We start from the raw sequence: 22395 nt of genomic DNA, 5'->3' as shown, positions 1-22395 counted from the left end.
AAACAATTATAATAGTAATTGAGATTTCGCTTCATTTAAAAGTACAAATAAAACAATTGTTGACAAGTGGACATGAGTAATTAAAAAGCAAAAGTCTTATAGAACTTCATAAGCATAATATTTTTGTTCTGATACTGGACTGTGTAAGCAAACTTTATAATAATGTTTAGGATAATAAAGAAAAAAAAAAAACTCATACTAATGGGAGTAAAATTTATGTTACTGTTATATGAAATGCGAAATACTTTGAAACTATTCATATAAGAGAACTCAAAAGTGCCTGCATAATCTCAAGTTTAAAAGTTTTTTTTTTTTTTTTGAAGTTTAAAATAAATACATTCTGCTAAACTTTTTTTTAGCCTCATGTCAAAATAAAAATAATTACACAAATGTTATTTCAATACCAAAATATAAAAATGTTATTTCAATACCAAAATATAAAAATGTTATTTAATACTTTATTAAACTTCTTTCATAGAAAAATTGTAAATGAAAAGGAAAATTAACTAAGCTAAATAGAATTAAAATCACTTGAATTGTCAGTCTGAAAAAATAATGAGGTTGCCATTAAAAAAATTTATTCAAATTATATAGAAAAATAAAATTTGTACAAAACAAAATTTATGCCTTTCTAATTAAGGCAAATAAGTTTTCAGATAAAAAAAAATCAGAAATTAAAATTTACCTACTTGTCATTCAAGCCTATCACATTGCAACATTTTGAAGTTTTACTACATTTTTCACGAAAAGACATTACATATTTTGGCACTTAAACACATACATCTGATAAATCCTTGATTGCTTCCACTGCTCTGAGTAATTGCAACTGACCAGAGAGAAATTTTGTGATTTGGAATATCTTCAATTCTAAACAAGTTCTTAGGATATAAAGTGAATTGGGACATATAATTGTTTTAAATTTCCTTCTGATGTTCCAAGTAGGTAGAAACCATACTCCGTCACATTAATTATAACTTCCAATATTTTGCTCTTTCTTGAAGTCAGGAATAGAAACTTGCACAGTAGTTTCCAAAAAAATATTGAGAAATTTTTTTTTTGTTTATATTTATAGATCAATTTTAAAATTTATTTTATCTTTAATTGCATTTTCAGTTTTGAAACAAAGGTTGCACAAAATTTTTATTTCATTGAATGAGAGATGTATTTCATACTTTGCCAGGTTGTCATTTGGCATTCTATAGAATGCTTAGAAAATGTATGAAATACAAATTGTTTCATACATTACTGGCTTGTTTTAGGCATTATATACAATGCTTGGGCATTCTTATAGAATACTGGATTTCATATTTTGCTGGTAATACATATAAAGAATTATACATATACTTTTCTTCAAGTTCACTCTTCTTTTTGCAGATTTGATGAACCTAAAAAACATATTCCTTAATTAGAATAATGATTGAGCTTTCACTTCTTTTAAAAGTACAAATAAAATATTTGTTGACAATTGGAGATATGTAATTAAGGAGTAAAATAGATATATAGAACTTCATAAGCTTGATAATGTTTTCAGTCTGATAAAACTATATAGGCAAATATTATAATAATGTTGAGGACAATAGAGAAAAATAATATAAACTAATGGGTGTAAAATTTATGTTACTATTTTATGAAAGGTGAAATAATTATAAACTATTCACATAAGAGTATTCAAATATAACTACATAATTGCAAGTTTTAAAGATTTTTTTTTGAAATTTACAATAAATATATTCTGCTAATCTATTTTTTTAGCTTTATGTCGAAATAAAAATAATAACACAAATGTTATTGCAAAACCAAAACATAAGAACGTAATTTAATATTTTTTTTTAACTTTTTTCATTAGAAATTGTTGTTAACAAAAGGAAAGGCATTATAAATGAAATGGAAAAATATCTGCAATAATTTAAGAACAGACACACACACAAAAAAAAGATAGGAAATAAAATCACTTGAAAAGAATACAAACAAGAAAAAAAATGATAATCGTAGCTTACGCCTAAGGCTAGTAATATCACGTGCAACTCCATGTTAAGCAACGAGTTCGAACGGCTTCAACAAAAATAATCTTTTTTATTCACTATTTAGAATAAATAATATATTATTTACAAATATATAATAATAAAAACTTTACACTTACCAAGTTTCTTGAAATGACAGTATGCGTTGCTGGTTGAATTTCAAAATCCAATACACGCCAGGTGATTCATGGGAAATTTCTAAAATATGTTCGCATAGCGCCACCTAGGAAAAGCAACTTTCCCGACATCGAGGCGACTATGGGCCGATTGCTTTGAACCGGTCTTTTTCACTAAGTCGCCGTAGGAGTTCGCCCCGATGAAAAAGCGATCTTCAGAGGCGGCAGAAAAAAATATGGTCAAAATCCGATGTCGCGCCAATGCAAAGGTGACATTGGCAAAATACGGGCGGCGTATATCAGATGGCTGCGATGCTTGGCCAATCGTTTAGCGACTTCTTTTGCTGCTTGGGTTACCTTCCTTTCGTTACCATACTATTTTCTTCTTAAAAATTTATTTCAAATAGTATTTAATCAAGCTTACATACGCCTAATTTTTTCTTAAGGCGAATTTTTAATTTTTCTAACATATGAAGATCCTAAAATATAAATAAATACTATAAATATAGTAGGGTATTTAATTCCTGCTAAATGAACATACAAAGGCCCGGGCACACAAAGCTTCTTCTGGAACACATAACCCTCGAGGACATGGACTGTTTACCAAGATGCACTTTTTAATACCAAATCGCTGGAGTGGTCTCCTTAAAATTTTCTCGCATCTATTAAAGCTGAATTTGTGTTTCAGACGCATTTTTTCCCCAACTGCTTAAAATCAAAATTTGACAGAATTATAATCGCTGTCTCAAAATAACGTACCAAATTTGATATATTTAAATCATTGCGTTTTTGAGGCATCGCGTTTAGATGTTTATGAAAGTACCTTCAACCTCTTGTATGTTTTTGTTCAAAATTTGATAGTTGTATACACTATAGACACTAAATCGATGTACTGAGTTTTATCTATCCAGCTCTCATCATTTTGCAGTTACCTTATTAATTTATATTCAAACAGATGGTCAGACATACTTCTTCTGAGCAGATTTTGCTCAAAATTTTATATAAAAATATACAAATTTGTTGCAAAGACCATGTAATGAATTTCATCCATCTAGTTCAAAGCTTTCTTAAGTTATCTTTCTCACAGACAAACAGACATTTTCCAAAAATGTGTTTTTCGAACTCAGAGAGCTCTAAAACTTGGAGATTCGCTAAAATCTGGATTTCGAATTTTTTGACGATTACAATATTTACTCTATACTTCGAAAGTAAATAGACTATGGAAAATATTATCAATTTATTTTACTGTGTAAATATCTGCAAACATGTTTTATAGCAGTTGAGTGGGCAAAGTGAAGACACTTTTGAATGTTTAACTTCGATTTATTCCATGCCGGGAGGTATAATTTATGTACAAGAATAAGTGGTAAAAAATACGTCAGTCTACATCGCGACACAAAAGCAGAAAAGAGCGAAATGATCCCTTCGGTGGTTTTTATATTGATATTTTGATAGGGATTTCTTTGACACGAGTCGATTTAGGTAAAGAAATTTTAGGTATTTTTTAAAGAATGTGGTAAACATTAAGGATTTTCTATCCCTTCACTCAAAGCGTGAGAACCTGTTGGATTCGGCAATTTTTATAGAGCGCGTGAAGCATTAATTAAATAAAAAAGGTGGAATTGGAACAGAAAATAAGAGACCATTTTAACATGAAGTTAATATGGGTAAAATTAGGATAAAAATTGAGAAATTAATTTTTTTAAATTATATTGAGGTATCTTTAAGTGAGTTATATGTGAGTTTTACTTTCATATGTGCATTTTTTGTTCATTATATTGTTTAACAAGCAATTTTTGAAAGGACGTTCCAATCGACAGTTTCTACGACGGAATAATATTTTTGTTGTTGAGAGAGAACCTAAATGGTTAAGACAGAACCTGACTTGATCCGCCAGCTGCTGATGAACCAATTTTTCCATCTCATCAACAACTCACAGAACTATTTGTCTTGGCAGTAGCTGCTGCATATTTTCCGTTTTATGACGTTTTTACTTCTACCCAAGGTCAATGTCGTGGTCGTTAGGGCTTGCAGTCAATGCCTCTTTCTACTTCCAGATACGTTTGCCAACAGTACCTCGACTAGGCATTCAAGTAAGATATTTTTAGTCCTTACTTTAGCTGTCAATATTTTTCTTTTGAAATTTCTCCTTGTTATTTGATAACATCGAAAAATATGAATTCAAGGGAATAAATCAAAACAAATCAACGCGTGCAATTTAAATAGCACATGTTCTATGGAACAGAAGCGTAAATAAAAATTCTACTTTGGAAGAAAAAGCTTTTCTTTTAATCTTAATCGTAACATTAGCAGAAATACGTTAATGAATGTTTTGATGGATGAATTTGAATTTCATAACATTGAAAATTGTTGCAAATTTTGTATTACATTAAAAATAATATTAAAAATGCTATGCAGTAAAGAAATTTATAAAATTAAAAAGATGATTTTTTAAGCTAATTCAAAAACCATTTTTTGTAAAATAGAAGTTATGGATGATATGGTCGTAAATTTCCATAGTTAAGTGATAGTGATTACCCATTAGCCAATGATTTGCGTAAGCCTATTTTCGTGCTCGATTAGACTTTGTTTCGCATCTATTTCATGACTCCTTTTATTTACAGTCCTTCTTTTCTCTAAATAATAGAATTTTTTAATAATATTTTGCAATTTTAAAAACGTTCAATGAAGCAATGTGGGACTTTCGTATCGTGATTTATTTATGTTTGGTTTTGTTGCTATTCAACAATATGTAAAAGAGCTAGTTCTGTTTTATTTGCTTTAACCTCTTATATATGTAAATGCTTTCTCTACTTGGCAGCAAAACAACATAAAATTAAGAAGCCATTAAACTTTACGATTAATTATCATTTATTTATTGTATCCTTTGGCATCCAACTGATTTCCCGGGAATATGGTTACGTTCAATTTAAATTTAAATTTTTTACGCGTGATTTGATATTTATATGTGTGTTGAATTAATGAGATGAAATATATGGATTTTTTTTATTTGCAAATAAAACTGCGTTTGGCCTGATGGGAAATTTCGAAAATCCTGACTATCTGATTTCTGATTCTTTCAGCTTTCTGTACAAATGCAAATTTTTCAAATCTCACAACAAAGTGATGTCAGCGGAGCATAAATTACATTTCAAGGTGTTAAAATGGATTGTATTTTCGATTTTATTTTTGAAAAATAAAAAAACATTAGCAGAAGCGTTTTTTTATATATATATCGCTAAATATATAAACTGATAATTGCGCTTTCGTGAACAGGTAAAAATATGTAGAGATATAAAATAGAAATATATAAATATATAGAAAAATAGATTTATTTTCTCTGGTAATCATTATTTTGGTTGTACACATTTCAAATGAAATATTTATCCTCTCCCATCACATATAAATTTAAGTTAATTAGTGATATTTGCCTTTAATTAGAGCTATTTTAATTTAAGACGGGGTCAAATAAAACACAGGCAAAGGATCAGGTGGTCAAATTATAAATCTTTAATTGAATGAATGAATTCAATTATGATAATATACAGTGACTTATTTTAAAAAGACATTCTTCTTACAACATTCATCACAAGGATTTTACATGTATGAATATTAGAGCATATGCGACATATTTGAACTTGAGAAAAGTATTTAATTTAAATATTTACAAATAGAGAGAGCAGTTTTACGTGCTTTCCGCATCGCAAAAAAGGGGGATTTTTTTAAAAAAATTATAATAAATAAATATAATGTTGCAAGATAGACATAACCACAAAAGAACGAATTTTTTAAATTTTGTTTGGAAAATATGATAAGCAGCTTATAGTGCTCATTGGTCCTGATGTATTAGAGCTGAATTTGGCTTTTTGGATACAATTTATCAAACTTTTCAACTATTTGATGCAAATATTTCTGGATTGGTTACTATACTACTGAAGTATACTAGACTCTACTACTACTTATACTATACTACTGAAGCCCATTTTGGAATATGACGGTGTATATAAGATTATAAAAAACTTAAAGTGTACTAAAACTTTTTCGCTTGTACTTTTTTGATGCTGGTAGAATGCATTCAATTTTTTATCTATCTAATCGTTTTATAAAGAAAATTGCTATTACAATTGCAATAATGTTTTCGATTGTGATGCATCAGGCTTCCTTGCAGAAACAAGACATATATTCTTCAGTTCTGTTTTAAAAATCTACAATACATTTGATAAAAAGCAACAATATCTTCTGTTTTCAAAAATATTGATCTCTGTGGTACCATATGGGAATAGTGAATCTAGCAATATATGTTTTATGAAGTAGCCAATAACCAGTCAAAATCGTTACAAATTAAAATAGCAAAATTTTTAAATAAAACCCTGCCCCACCTCCCTGCTGAAAAGATGATGCGGAATGCCTTTTTTTATTTACCAATATAAATAGGTCATATTAAATAAGTATTTCCTAGATTATCTACCTCATAGTTTACCATGCATAGAAAAAGATCATACATACTTTGAGTACTCATGCTAGTATTATCAGTTTGGATGAATCAGCCTGATGAGAAAATTGCAAAATAAAATATATAATATTTTTACTTAATCTTTCCCTGCTGTTATTTTTAAAAAATTGTTTAAAAAAATATTTGATTATTAAAACATTTTGATTGTTTCTGAATTTATTTATAATATATAATTTATTTTGGTATTTTTTATTACTATTTTCTAATTATTCTAAACATTTTCTGCCTTAATTTTAATCAATGCACCAATCTACTTGTTCATTTAAGTAGCAGAGTATCCTGTTTTTACTTTGTATGTTATTTTTTTTCATGCAAGAATTGCAGTTGTTCATAGATAAAGATATTTATCTTTCTTCAATTTTTTATTTCTTTAATTGAGGTTCAAGGATTTGGGATTATGGTTATAATATCTCAATGTCTCAAGCCTCATAAATCAATACTATTATTCACTTGCCTGATGTATCAGTATGATTCATCAGTACTGAGTAGTAGTTATACAACTTAGAAAAATTTATTCTCAATTTTTAGTTTGAGAATATTTGCGCGATTTTTCTCAAAACATTATACAAACTTTAAATAATTGTGACATAAATAATTAATGACAATTTTATAGGCTCAAATTATTTTAAGCAAACTTATTATTTACAAAAAATTTTCTAAAAAGTATTATATTTTCAGCATTTTTTATTTGTTTGTTTATTTAGATAGAGTCAAAGATGTAGGAATATGGGTATAGCATCTCAATGTTTCAAGTCTTATAGAATAATAATATAATTCAGTGCCTGACTTACCAGTATTGCATGTAATTATGCAGCGTACTGCAGATTAATACGTATTTCCGCTTGCAAAACTACATTTTTTTCAACCAATTAATACATACTTGAATGTATAATGTAATGTACATACGTTAAATAATTATTAACATAGTTCAAATTAGTTTATATAAGTGAATTAATCTATCTATCTATATATTATATTATATCTATATATTATAAATAACACTAACGTACTCGACACATAAATCGCGTTTATTACTTATTGTGGAATGACAACAGTCAAATGTAAACAAATTGATTTAAGAACGTTTTAGATTGCTTCATTCAGTGTTTTTACAGCTGCATTTAATTCAACACTTCACTAATTAATGGATATAAAAAATATTATTATAAATGCTGCTCGCTAAGTCATTCAGTCAGAGGAAAGAAGATGCAAAAGAATTCAAGAAACACGCGCCAAACGGAAGGTTTAATTGAGCGCGAAAATAGGTTTAACTTTCACCAGATGTTAATTGTTATGATTAATTAACTTTGGAAATTGCTGACCATATTTTCCAAACCCATTATCTCACAAAAATGATTTTTTATAAATTACAAATATTACCTTTTTAATGATATCAGTTTCATTTATGTACAATCTTTTTTTTTTTATTTTTAATAATGTTTTTTTTAAATTTAATACAAAATCAGTAACAATTTTTTAAATTTATATTCCATGAAATCATTTCCATCCATCAAAACATTTAATCGCGCACTTTTGCCGACGTTAAGTTTAAAGAAATTGCTTTCTTTGAATATTAAATCCGGAATAGGATTTTCAATTCCGTTTTTATTTCGTTTTATAAATACTTTTATTTTTTCTCCGCAATAATTTGTTAGAAATTGATTCAATCAAATTCATATTTTTAAGTCAAAAACAAATTGAAACTTTAAAAAAAAATGCATTCCTTATTAATTGTTTAACAACCTAAAAAGTCAACAATCCGAGCTAATAAGCTGATCACCAAAAGCGATTAGTCAATATAATTCTTGTCTGTTATCGAGAGTGTTTTGTTTTCTGACCTTTATTGTGATATTATAGCATTTATCACTAAAGGTATCAATTAGTGTTTAGTCATTAATTCTTCTAAAACTGTTGAATCGATCGCCTGGTCTTGAGCTATGGCTCAAACCAGGCGTTTTATTTTGTACTCTGTTTTATTTTTCTAATGTATATGTTTTATAATTCTTACGCTTCATTTTAATTAAATGTAAACTAACTGTAAATGTGTATGTAAACTGAATTCTGAACTGAATATGCAGCTTTCAACTGACTATGCAGGGGAAAAAAATAAAAGATCCAATACTTATTTGATTTATTCCAGTTTTTATTCATAAGAGAAGGTTATTGTGTATATGTGTGTACGTTGGCACTCTGCAAGACAGATTATTAGGCTAGAATTCTAATATAATTCAACAGACGCGTTGAGTTTCTATAAGAGGCAATATGTAAACATTATCACACATAAAATTCGAAATTAAATTCAATCAAACAAATGATCTCGGAGCAACTTAAGTCAATTTTATGCTATGATAATTAGTAGCAGACTTTTGAATATTCCTTTCTCATTTTTATAATATATAAACATTGGCCAATGTTAGCTTGTGTATATTGAATGTTTTAAAAGACAACTAGAAGCAAAATAATTATTTAAATATTAATAGCTATGTTTTAAATTAATACATTAGAATGTAAGTATGATTGCGCTTGTTTTTATGAGAAAAATCAGTGTACATGTTTTGGATTGCAAAAAACACATTACAAGCTGTTTGCAAGAGGTCTCAATGACGCATTATCTGCATCATTGGGTCCTGTAAACAGTTATTGTCGGATGATCTGATGACGCGTGTTGCGTTCTGCGCATTTAGTGTAAACAATAAGGTTGAAGAAGGGGAAAAAAATAAATAAATAAAAACACTTTCCACTCAAAAACTGATTGCTGAATCAGCGGGAGTGGTCTTTCCAAAACTTTCTCGCCTACTCTCTAACAAAGGTGAAATTGTATTTTAGATGCGTTTTACCCCTGCTGATTAAAACCAAAATTTGACACAAAACTATAATTTCAGCTACAAATATATTACATTGGTATGTAATTTTAAGTCATTGCGTTTGCGTTCTTCTGTAGATACAGATTGATAGACGTTCGAGTTTTTGTTAGATTTGGTTCAAAGTTTGTTAGTTTATTATTGATATTGAATCTGTGTGCCGAATTTTATCTATCTAGCTCTCTTCGTCTTGTAATTAATGTGTTAACTTAAATTCGAACTACATAACAGACGGAGTTCCACTGAATGAATTTTTTTAAAAATGTGATTGGAATCTACAAAGTTGGTGTAAATGCCGTACACCAAATTTCATTTGATTAGCTCAAAAAAATTTTGAAATTAACTTGAAATTAACCCAGGAAGTTTTAAAACGTGAAGATTTATCAAAATCTTGAGTTCGAAATTTTTGAAGATTACAGTACTCTCTCTATACTTCATGTATGAGAAATTTAAAAAAAAAAAAAAAAAAAACTCCTGTAAATTATATACTTTGAAGAAAAGCGATTAACCATCAAAAGTGAAGAATCTGCAATAATTTTTGTACCAGATAGAATGTATGTGACAAATAATTTTTAGTTGAAAGTTTCAAAATTCATAATAATTAAAAGTTGTGTCTATAGAATTGAATGTAACACTCTTCTAAACCAAGCGTAAAAACACATTTTATAAATTAAAAAAATTTCTTTTGATTGCTTGTAAATGAAGCATTATCGGATTTTTTTAATGTATTTTCTTAATATTTGCTATTTTTCTGTAAAATTGTAGGTTTTTTTTTTAATAATCGGAATCTATTCATACGATTTGACAATCTCGTTACAAATGTTTTAATGAGTGAATTTTAATTCCATCATAGTACAGATTATGTATCATATTAAATTAAAAAATGTTATACAGATTAAGGTGAAAATTATACAGAAGTGGTGCTGATAAGACTGAAAAAATTACATTTTTAATGTTAAGATAATGCGAAGACCATTTTTGTAAGAAAATTGTTTTGGGAGATATAAACATCAATTTTCATGAAAAAAGAAAATACCCATCTGTCGACGGTTAGTTCTATCTTTGTGCATCATTGAATTTCCTGTTTGAAATCCATTTCTAGATTTCTTTTATATCTTCTTACATATGTCTAAATGCATTTTTTTGGTAAGAGGGTACAGTGAACAATCTATAGAACATTTCTAATAATATTTTGCAACTCTATTAATTAGCTGAGCAAAACGATTGATTCAAATGCAAATATAATAATATTCAGTGAAGCAGTCCGAAATTCATACGATGGTTTGCTTATATTTAATTGTGGCCATTCATCAATAAGTAATAAGCGATTTCTATGCTACATGCTTTAGCGTTTTATATTGCATATTATTCTATTGGTCAATTTTCATATTGCTTTGCAATAATGACACGACAATTTTATATCAATATCTGAAAACAGCTTCTTGAAATCATTTTTCTCACTTCATTTTTACTTTTACCATTTTAATTGCAATTTTATAAATGCTTAATAAGTCAATATAAAAAAATTAATTTTGTGAATGCAGTTTCCACTTTCATTTTATATATTTTTCAATTTTTACCGAAATTCATTAATATGGTATTGAATACAAGCCGTGAAAGCTCAATCATTTCAGCTGCGATGCGAACGTCACGTATTTTCTCAGATGCTATAGGGTGATAAACTTTCGCCAGCTTTTGAACACCTGTGAAGCGTGGGTGTCCTCACGAAACTAAACAGCAGCCGACTGGTTTCACCCGGACAGAAAAATGTTTCGTGAAGTTTTTCTTTCTCATAATATTGATAAAACTCATCGAAATGGGAGTATGTAAACAAAACACAAATAACTAGATCTGCTTTCCATATTTTATCTCCAACTAAAAATATTTTTCACAGCTCTTTCCCTTTCAAATTATTATTTTTACTTAATGAAACAAATTAATAATTAACATGTGCACAAAGTAATATATTTTATGCATTATTCATTTGTATCCAGATTTTGTTGAAATATAGGAACATGAAAGTACAATACGGGTGCAGATGGCAGCAGTTGTTGATTAAAACTTCGATACCAAATGATATAACTGAGCTATAAAGTGTTAATTGAAAGAGAAAAATAAGGATAATTTTTAATTAATAACCGATACCCCCCCTAGGTGGTGGGAGAGCATCATGAATACATAGATGAGAGGAATAATGGTACTTGCATTCAGTACATTTGCACTAACTCATTAATTAGTGGTATATGCACTCAAACTTTAAAACTGTTACCACATTGTAAACTTTATCTACAAGATTTAGCGCATTTACAACGTATAGCATTTAGCAAATAATCAATGCCTGTATGAGAATGACTCACCATATAATCTAATTAGACTCAACACATAGTCTAAAGACAAATGCACCTGAAAGCATTGTTTAGTTTCAATCAGAATTCGATTGTACATCGTATGTAGAATTGTATTAAAACAAATGAAGATGATTTATACCAAAATCGAAATAAACTAAATACAACAATAGAGCTCTTGTAATTAATATCAACAAAACACAAACGATTATGTTTAAAATAAAGCTACTCATACAAACAGTTGAAGACCCCGCAATTTTTTGATGAAAATCTCTCCAGTAATCTATTCCTTTTCTTGGACAAGTCACTCTAAACATGTCAAAAACAGCACCAAGAAGTTTGGGGGCAAAGTTCATCCAATGATCGCTCATCGGAAGAAATTCCTCCATTTCACTAAATAAAAAGTTTCTCTACAACTAAGTACTTAAGATCAATATATAATTATGTTTTACAAATTTGGGATCTTGCAACTAAAACTTGCCACTATAAAAAAATAGCGTAATCCATAATAAAATAGAAATACAGAAATTTATTGGGTTGGCAACTAAGTGATTGCGGATTTTTTTTAGAAAATCAAATACAATTTTTTCATGGAACTAAATAACTTTATTCTGTAATGTATTGCCCATTTTGATCAATGACCTTTTGCCATCTTTCAGGCAGCATTACAATCCCACGTTCATAAAACTTGGTTTTTATTAGCAAAAAACTGAATCAGATACGATTTGACATCATCATTATTGAAATTTTTACCATTCAAGGAGTTTTGTAAAGGTCGAAACAAAAAGTAATCAGATGGTGCAAGGTCAGGACTATATGGTGGATGTGCCAAAACATCCCAACCAAGCTCCAATAATTTTTGCCGAGTGACCAAAGATGTGTGTGGCCTTGCATTGTCATGATGGAATACAACACCTTTTCGATTTGTCAATTCGGGCCTCTTTTCTTCAACTGCATTGTTTAATTTCGTTAGTTGTTCAATGTAGACATCAGAATTGATCGTTCGGTTGGATGGTAAGAGTTCAAAGTAGACAATTCCTATGTAATCCCACCAAACTGATAACAAAACCGTCTTTTGATGAATATCTGCTTTTGATGTTGTTTGAGTTGGTTCACCTGGCCTGCTCCACGATCTTTTCCGCTTGATATTGTTGTAAACAACCCATTTTTCATCGCCAGTTATCAGTCGTTTTAAAAATGGATCATTTTCATTACGTTTCTTTAGCAAATCGCAGCTGTTAATGCGTTGCGTTAAATGCGTTTCTTTCAGTTCGTAAGGAACCCATGTATCGAGTTTTTGAACATAGCCAAGTTGTTTTAAGTGATTTTCAATGCATGTATGTGATACATGAAGCTTCTCTGCAATCTCACGTGTTGTACTGTGACGATCCGAATCGATTATTGCTTTGATTAGGTCGTCATCAACTTCAACTGGGCGACCAGAGTGAAAAATCACCAGAACGAAATTTGGCAAACCAATTTTGACACTGCCGTTCTTTTAAGGCTTCGTCACCATAAACAGCACATAACTTTTTATGAGCTTGCGATGCGTTTTTCCCTTTTGCGGAAATAAAAAAGCAAAATATGACGAAAATGTTCCTTTTTATTTTCCATTTTTCAACTTTTTTTACTGATTGACAGCTGAATTGCCAACTATCAAATAACCAAATGTTTCTTACATTTGTACTACGTCTGCAAACCTAAAAATTCAACTGAAGCCATCTATGAGTGAAATCCGCAATTGCTTAGTTGCCAACCCAATATTAAACAATTTGCAAGAAAGTTTTTCTGATGCATTGCAAGTTAATGATTGCTTAATTAACGGCTATAAAGCATCATTCATTCACAGTATTGGGAAACATGCCTGAGAAATATTACTAAACGAGCTTTTCCCATTAAACTTTTCGTAGCTGTTATAACAAATAAACCCTAGTTTCATTAAAATCTTTTTACACTGAAATAATCCAAGTTTTAAACTATACATCTTTGAATGAATCGTCTGCGTTTCGAAACTTTTAAAACATATTCAAACTAAGATATAATTAGTGGGCGATATTTCTTCTAAATCAAGTAACTAGTGACTTAAAAATATCAAATTAAGGCTATCATAATTAAAACATTAACCAAGAGATTGCACATAAGGCTGGCATCAGCAATTTAACGAAGCAAACTTTGAATTGAACACACATGGTGTGCATTGAATAATTTCAATTAGATTTCGATTGCGCATATCTGAAGGGGATTTTCTGCAGATGCAATTACATTATGAAAAACAAAGAATTTTTCTAAAATGTGAATTTGAAATAAACCATCATAAACGATGTAGTTGTACCGGTGAACGTAACCAATATAATGACAAACTCGTGGATCCTCGCTGCATTTTTTAAAATTTAAATATCATCGTGCCAAATTAATTAACAAATGATCTATCATTCTAAGGAATAAAATTCATAAAATAATGAAGGATTTTGTGCAATCCAACTTAAAGTGAATAATCGTAGTTATTTAAAAAAAATCAATAAAACCGATAAAGATTTATATAAAATAATTGTAAAAGATTTCAGAAATTAAGAAAAGGTCCAGTTTTGAAAAAATAGGGTTAATTGGGTACACATACTTTTAATATATAATCAGCGAATAAAATGAAAAGAGTTTAAAAATAAATTTTAATTGGTTTCAGTTATTAATCCTAAAATATTTTCTGCAAATTAGGCACTTTTAAAGGGCATCTAATTATGTACTATTAACTAAATATTTATATAAATTGTGCCACTTGTAAAAAATTATACAAAAAAATACTAGATACAATAAAATTGTATTTGCAAGTTTACTATACAGAAACTAGGATAGGTGTACAAAATTTATCCACCATTAAAATCCGTCTATCCTTGCAATTCAAATAGAAATTCTAAATATATAATGAAAATATTAAAAATATTTACTTTTATTACTTGTTGAAAACCATTCAAGTAAACTTTCGAATAACACACAATATGGAAAATAATACACGAAAATTTTATTAAAAGTACTATAATGATTTTGCTATCATTTTACACATAATCCTACGATTTTTTTCTTCAGAATTTAAAATGGATAGTATATGCAATCGAATAAAAATTTTAAAAATTAAGCGACTGATGGAATATTTCTACAAATTTAATATATTAGAATAGTTCTATCGTGTAAACTCAATACTTTATTTAAATATCGATAAAGAAATGGGAAGAAATGCCTACGTTATTATTCGTTGCACCCTCGCGAAATTCGAAAGATATCGGTAAAAATATTTAACCTTTTTAGAAAAAATATCCAGTATTAACTGTGAGAGTGTAAATTTTTTTTGATCTTAATTATATTGATCATCATGGTGATCAAGCATGACGATCAAATATAATTTTTTTTTTATTCGGAGGATTTCTGATGGTTGTCCGGATCAACCATCAGCTATCCTTATTAATTTGCCTTATTGAGAAATTTTTTGTAAAAGGAACATGTATCTTCATAAATCGTAAATTAAAATAATTGGGAAAACATAAAATTTCTGGTTGTTATATAGCCCCTGGTTTACTTTAGAAAGCCCAATATCTGACTATATTAGGCTTTAAATATCTAATCATTTGTAGGAAACTTCCCTTTCAAGATTGCGAACAGATGCATTTTTGTTTATCACTTCGCAGTATTTTTATAATAAAGTTATAATTTTGTTTATAATCTATGATGCATGAAACATTTTTATTCGATTGCGCCAGATCATAAAGCCACCACTAAAGGTTCATGGGTTCTTAAATCCAATTAACTAAGGGCAGCAGTTCACTTCAAGTTTGAAGTTTTTAAAGATCAATGACTTCACATAAAGCAAATATTTCTTTCATGTATTCATTTTCAAAGAAGATACCATAAGAAAATTGTCACCCATATTTGACACATCCTTTGTTAGTAATATCTTCTTGTAAAAGCCTGGAAAGAACTTGATACAAGTAGTAGATAATCTTTTGCCATCTTCCGAATGAACTCTCTTACTCTAAATATCAAATTACCTTTGAACCAGATCTGAAAAAAAATTATGAGTTTAAAAAATGATACAGATAGTCTACGATAGTTTTACAGTTTGCATATGAAGAACTATTGAACGTTATTGTAACCAATACTTTTCAATAATTTGTGTATCAATAAATTTCGAACACATTTAAAAAAAATAGAATTTGATTGCGATTACTCTACTGACATCGATGGAAACACAATAAAGTTTCTTCTATTTATTTAAAAAACTTGCTGGTTAAGTAGAAAAAAAAAACCCAAAACCTTTCTAAATTCAAATTATTCACAATTCTAGTTTTAGTTGCAATAAAATGTAACCATCGAGATGAGAATCTGTCCCCATTGCTTCCACTAGAAGTTTTTTTTATGATTTTACGTTGGTATCTTAGGAAGAAAATCTTCAAACCAACCACATAACTAATGATGGCAACCAATGTAAATTACTATCCTTATCAGTTAAACGGCTATGAAAAGGAAAATTTTCCTGGGCTGTCTAAAAATAAATACAAAATAGCTGTTAAAGCTTACATCTCGCACTTCTTTGCAACTTAAGAATTTGCAATAAGACGAATATGAAAGAAAAAAATTTAACAATGCGGAGACGCAATTAAGCAAAACATAATTATCTCAATTAACGGAAGATTTTTAGATGAAACATGAGAAAAAAATAAAGGTTTGTTTTATTTCCAGGATTTAAAAAAAAAAGGACAAAGAAAACCTTATAATTATATTTGCTTTCTACCGGAAACCCGTTTCCGAGTATAATTGCAACAATTACCCATTAAGGTTTTTCTTTTTTGAGTAAAAAAAATCAGTTTGCACTAGGAAACGAATTGAAGAATTATAATAGATGAGATAATTTACTTTAAGGTAAACTAATTGTAGGATATATAAATGCTTTAAGAAAAAAATCATCGATGAACGAACTAGAAAAGAATGGTGAACATGAAAAAAACGAGAAAATCTGTATTAGGTGGAATAAATGGGCAAGGATTTGTAAATTTAGGACACTTACCTTTCGGATTACTATCAGGTTTGTCTGACTGTTCTTACATCTAAGAGAAGGAGATCTAGAACATTTTACATCGGAACTTGGAGATGGAAATTGAGGTCTGCGATTTACTGAGGGAATGTCGACACGAAATTGTCCGATGTATGGGTTGAGTAACTATTGCCATAGCTGAAGATCTGATGGAGTTAATGAAACTTTGTCTATCGAGATATTTCTGTAGAAAAGGATCTTCAAAACAGGAATCGCTCTAAAGCTAGGCCTGTGTTCAGATGCGGGTACATGGAGGCATCAAAGGAGTCTTCGAGACGGTTGGCATGGAGTTTGCATGGAAGTGTAGTAGATCTATTAGAATCTTCATCACCTTTCGTCTCCTTTAATATCATCTGCAGAGTTTTCATGTTTTCTTAAGATTCCTTCGAGTTTCATTAATAGTATAATTTTCAGTGCTGAACTTTTTAATCATACTTCGCATGATACTAATGATACTTCGCAGACAAAGGGGGGGGGCTATCTGTAAAGGTCAGGCTATGAAACCCTGAAAGGGGTCTCTTTTCGAGCATGCATACCGATCAGAGAAATACCTGATCGGTATGCATGGATGGATAGATGGATCCGGAATGAGAGGAGTTTCTTTATAAAGGCAATTATTCCTTATCAGCCTGGTGAATTTTCATTACTCGAGAGAAAGCTGTTATTTCAAAAGTAGTGCTGCATCGTTATAGATATTTTGAAATCTTTAGAACAATGAAAAGAAAGTGTAGTCCTTTTCGTGTAGTTGTTTGTTTTGTAAACTCATTGCATGGCGTTAACCTGCATCTTGATACCTTATTTATATTGTCATTGACTGTGTGAAAAAGATACATTTTCTTTGTTGGAGCTGTAGTTGAGGCCGGCTTTTGACTGCCATTCCAGATTAAAGATGAAGAAACTAGTAAAATCGATTAATACTCGACAGTTACATAAAAATACTTTTTTTTATTACAAAACGATAAACAATATCGTTTTCTAAATCAAACTTTCATTTAGTATTAGTATAATTCAGTGAGTTACCGAGTCATTCTACTAACATTCGGTATTATCCATGACGAAACATTTTATTAGCATCTAAAATAGTTAATAGATGATCTGAAATCAAGAAAATATTAAATCTTTTTAGAATTTTATTCCTGTTCTCTTATTGGTTTTAACAGAGTCATTGCAAACACTTCAAAGGCTGAAAATAACATCCAATAAAACCATCAATAAATAGCTGTAATCATATGTACTAGCTTCCTTGTTCTAATATTAGGTTCTATCATCAACTGCGAGTAAATTCATATATTTGTAGACTTCTTAGATATTTTATTGAAATCCAAAGAGTAAAACAACAGAAGCAGAGAATTCTCTTTACTTGTGTAGGAATATATATAGGAATGTCGTCTACAAACTACATGGGCATTAATTGATACGACTCTAAAAATGTGGAATGGTACCAGTATATTCCAAATGATGATACAAGAAAATCTTAAAGGAAACTGTCAGATGCCAACTTTTTAATGGCTGAAAAAACGACAAAGCTTTTTGTAATCAAATATCAAAGTGAATCTAATTGAAAATGAATCCGATTGAAGATTTAAAAAAAAAAAAAAAATAGAAATGCAATAATTGTTTTAATCATTTCCGTGTAGATTCTTACACAAGTCACTCTTAATTTGAGTCCGAACATTCAAATTTCGATGTTCGTTTTTACTGATTATAATCTATGAGTTTGCAATTCATGTTTTCGTTCAAGAAAGTTATTGGAAGGATTCAAACTAAATTCCTTTCCGGTTTTTTTCATATGTCAATTTAAACAGCTTATTTTAACTCATTTCAGATTTAATTTCTTTGAGCTTTCGAATTTACTAGAGCTCTGTTAATGAATAGCAAATATGCAATTTTTACAGTGCTGGTGAGAATTCCGGTATCGTCTTTAGATTTGTAAAGAATAGAATTTTTTCCGACAGGTTTCTTTTAAAATAAATATTTACGATGGGTGCTTCAATTATTCATTACGTATCCTAGCTTGGTTTAAAACAAATGTGTATGTAATAGTCATTTAAAGACTGCCTGTCAGTAAAATTTATAGAGTCGGCGTAGCAGATGCTGTAGGTTCTCAAACCGATGCGTGACAGTCCTTCAGAATAGTAGAGATTCCATTTATATACTTCTCCTCGAATCATGATTAGGATATTTATATCACATGCAATGTCAATTACATGAAGTTCGAAACTCAATCCGGTCATAGAAATGCTGTAGCTAATTTCCAGTTGCACATGTTTTAGAAAACAATCATGACAGTTGAGCACATCGTCCTTTTCATGTCTTTCGTTTTAATTAAAGGTGATTTACGTGATAGAAGATCCTTTTTATTTGACTTTAGTCAAATACATAAGACAAATTCCTTTTCACATTCATTTTTTAAACGATGGCAAAAGGAACATACTATATGATCTCTCCTAAGTCAAATCAATCAGTGCTTCCTTAATGATTCATAATACAGCATGAGAAATCATAAAATATTATGAGTATTTTTGAGTCATCCAAAGCATATCAAATTGTGTTTGGAGATCGATATACGGCATTTCTACATTGACTAAATGTTATTAAAAAGATTATCAGTGAAAAGGTGAACTTTGCTGCCGATGAAGAAAATTCAAATATTTCCTAAAGTCTAAAGAAACAGCTAGAGATTTTCTAAAAAATTAATTATAATTTTAACAAAATAATTATTTGATTTCTGCTATTTACAATTAACTTTTAGATTACCGTTTAACTCGTTCATTCAATAACTATTTTGTCTCAAAACGTTTCTGTGGATACAATATGATTTAATCTCGGGATATTTCTAACTCACCTCGAATGCTCTGTCCGATTCATGCCGATGCAATGCTTTTATTTATTTTCTTTTTGCTCATATTTAACGCTTTAAACATAATGGGAAAATTTCCGACATGTAGTTTATACTTATGTCATTGAAACTATTGTCTGTACGGGGAAGAGTAATAAATCTCCAGTTAAGGGTTTATAAATAATTTATATTTTGAAATAAATTTAAAATCCAAGTCAATTTATAATTTCAATGCTTGCACCGTATGGTTTCGGTAGTTTCAATTCCTACTACAGTGAAATAATTAATGTGCATATAATTGCATGAAAACAGTCGCTTTATGGTTACTTGACATTTGGAATGTCAAACAAGACTTACAGAATGGATATTTCTTCAAATGTTGAATAAATGAAAGAAAAAAACAAGCATCTGAAATTCTGCCAATTCTTCCATTTTGAAAGTGTCGAAAACATCCAAAAAATTAAAAGAAGAATAAACTGTAAATGCGAGATTCAAAATATTCTGAATTTTGGAGAAATATAACAAAAGGCATCGGTCTACGAATACCAGACTGCATTATTTTGCATCTACTTTAATCTATAGTAGTAACTACAGCGACGAAAGGATGATCCAATGATTTGCTTGCAAGAGGACGCGATTCTAACTTTTCCTTTTTGTCCAATAACAAATTAAACACTGAAATTTTATAGTAAGGTGTCACGAATTTACTGAAGAATTCGTCTATAATTCGAGACTTAACTATGTTTAGTTTAAAAATCAAGATTACCTAGAATTTGTAATTTCATATTTTTCAGATGAATCTAAGAATGGAATGCGATTTTAAATAAACTTGCACTGGGTGGATTCTTTTATATTTGCATTGAAAGAATATTAAACTTCAAGATGTATTCAACCTTTCTCAAAAGCTCTGTATGTATAGTATATTGGTGAACTCCTCCGGATTTGAGTTTCCTAAATAACTATCAATATATCCAGAATGGAAGGGCTTCAAATTCTACGTTACCAACTCGATTCTAAATGGAACTACTTAGTTATTTTTCCGATAGCTGGCACCTCTTAATCCCGCTCACATATATGTTAGGATTTTTATCTGGTGAGATTAACAGCAATAATTCTGAATTACATCGAGGTTAGAATTGGATTAAGTTTCCAAAATATCTTTGTACTTTGTAAGTAATATTACTATTCCAATAGGCAGAAGAGAAAATTGATTTCTATTACTATAAAAAGGTTTGTCATTAAAAGATATTCAGCTGTATGCAAGTCCGGACTATGAGACGCCATTTATGCCATTGGATTCTGCAACTTTCATGCATGGATTGCACTGCGATTATAAAATAATTTTTTTTTCTAAAAAGGAAGCCCGTCTGGTTTCAACCATGGAACTATTAGAAAATCAAAAGGGAAAAAAATAATGATCAGAATCAAAATTTTGCCAATGGAAGTTATACTAGACAAATCAAAGCTTACAATCTGCTTTGTGAAATAAGTTTATACTTTGGCAATTCAGAATTTATAAAATGGAAGTTATTAATATTTAATAATTTATTATAAACTTTCTTTGAAAATGGTAATATTTTTCGAATTTTCAATCACTTTCCTGAAAATTGAATTTGCTGGTAGAATATTAAATAGTACACTTCGTTAAGTAAAGTTGGTGTCGATTTAAGAATTTACTTTCAGGAAAGCGCGAATGATAAAATTTCGTAACAAGCCGATTTATTTAAGCTCGGTGATTTTTCTTTTAGTTTTAAAGTCATTTCATCAGTTAAAATGATTTAAATAATTAATATCAAAGATTTAATGCTACTTTTGAATGGCTCTACATATATAGAAACTACCAGGGTTGGGAATTAAGAGAATGGATAAGTAAATTGTAAAATATTATGATTTTTGAAACGGGAAAGAAACGAGTCGAATGATACAAGATGCATGAGTAAAGAATTATTTCGGTTGTGAAATGTTAATCTTTTGAAATTTATGTTAAACCTACAAGCCCTAAATAGTCTTGAAACTTATGACTGCAGCCGACAAATTATACGTTTAGCTAGTCGACATTTAGAGGATGAAACGACACAGGTTAATGAAAATGTTTGCGCTTAAAATAAACTAGAATCCTTTTTGGTTTTGATATCTAATAATCAAATATACTTTTCTCTTTGATGTTAATAAAAACTTTGGTTAAAACAGAATTCCCCGATTCTTTTAAGCTAAAGAAGCCTAAATATCCAAGCTAGTAAGTTGCAAATTGATATTCCTAGAAAAGCATATTTTTTAAAAATTTGTTTTCAAACCAATTAAGGATGTATTATCAAAATAGATAAGCCACTGCTTTTTAGCACTGAACTTCTTCTAATTAAGAGAAATTGTTCGAAATCTTGTTAAAAATTTAAATTTCAGGATGCCTATCTATATTTTGGTATTTAAAACTAAATGATTAAAACCTACAAATCCATGCTCACTGACATAAAAAAAAAATATTGTAAAATATTTAGAAGAGTATCCCACGCAGAAAAGGAAGATCTGGAAGAAGAAAAAATTGGTTAAGTAACGTTAAATTCCGATGTACGCCTCATTCACTGCAATCTCGTCTACCTAAAAATATGTAGGCAAAAAATGT

At 29.4% G+C, this 22395-nt stretch overlaps 1 protein-coding gene across 2 annotated transcripts in view; it reads left to right on the top strand.

Moving 5' to 3' along the window:
* The first annotated feature begins 4098 nt into the window (after window positions 1-4098).
* The window catches only part of LOC129984122 (phosphoserine phosphatase-like), a 37674-nt gene continuing 19377 nt past the window's right edge, over window positions 4099-22395 (top strand). Inside the window, exon 1 of one of the 2 annotated variants that reach the window (XM_056093905.1) lies at window positions 4099-4230. In XM_056093905.1, the coding sequence (XP_055949880.1) occupies window positions 4119-4230 (112 nt within the window). In that variant the 5' untranslated portion in view covers window positions 4099-4118. The remainder of the gene's footprint in view (window positions 4231-22395) is intronic. The other variant, XM_056093907.1, reaches the window with a different exon arrangement.

This window comes from Argiope bruennichi, chromosome 9 (assembly GCF_947563725.1).
Source record: "Argiope bruennichi chromosome 9, qqArgBrue1.1, whole genome shotgun sequence".
Lineage (NCBI taxonomy): Eukaryota > Metazoa > Arthropoda > Arachnida > Araneae > Araneidae > Argiope > Argiope bruennichi.
This window is presented reverse-complemented; position numbering and strand designations above follow the sequence as displayed.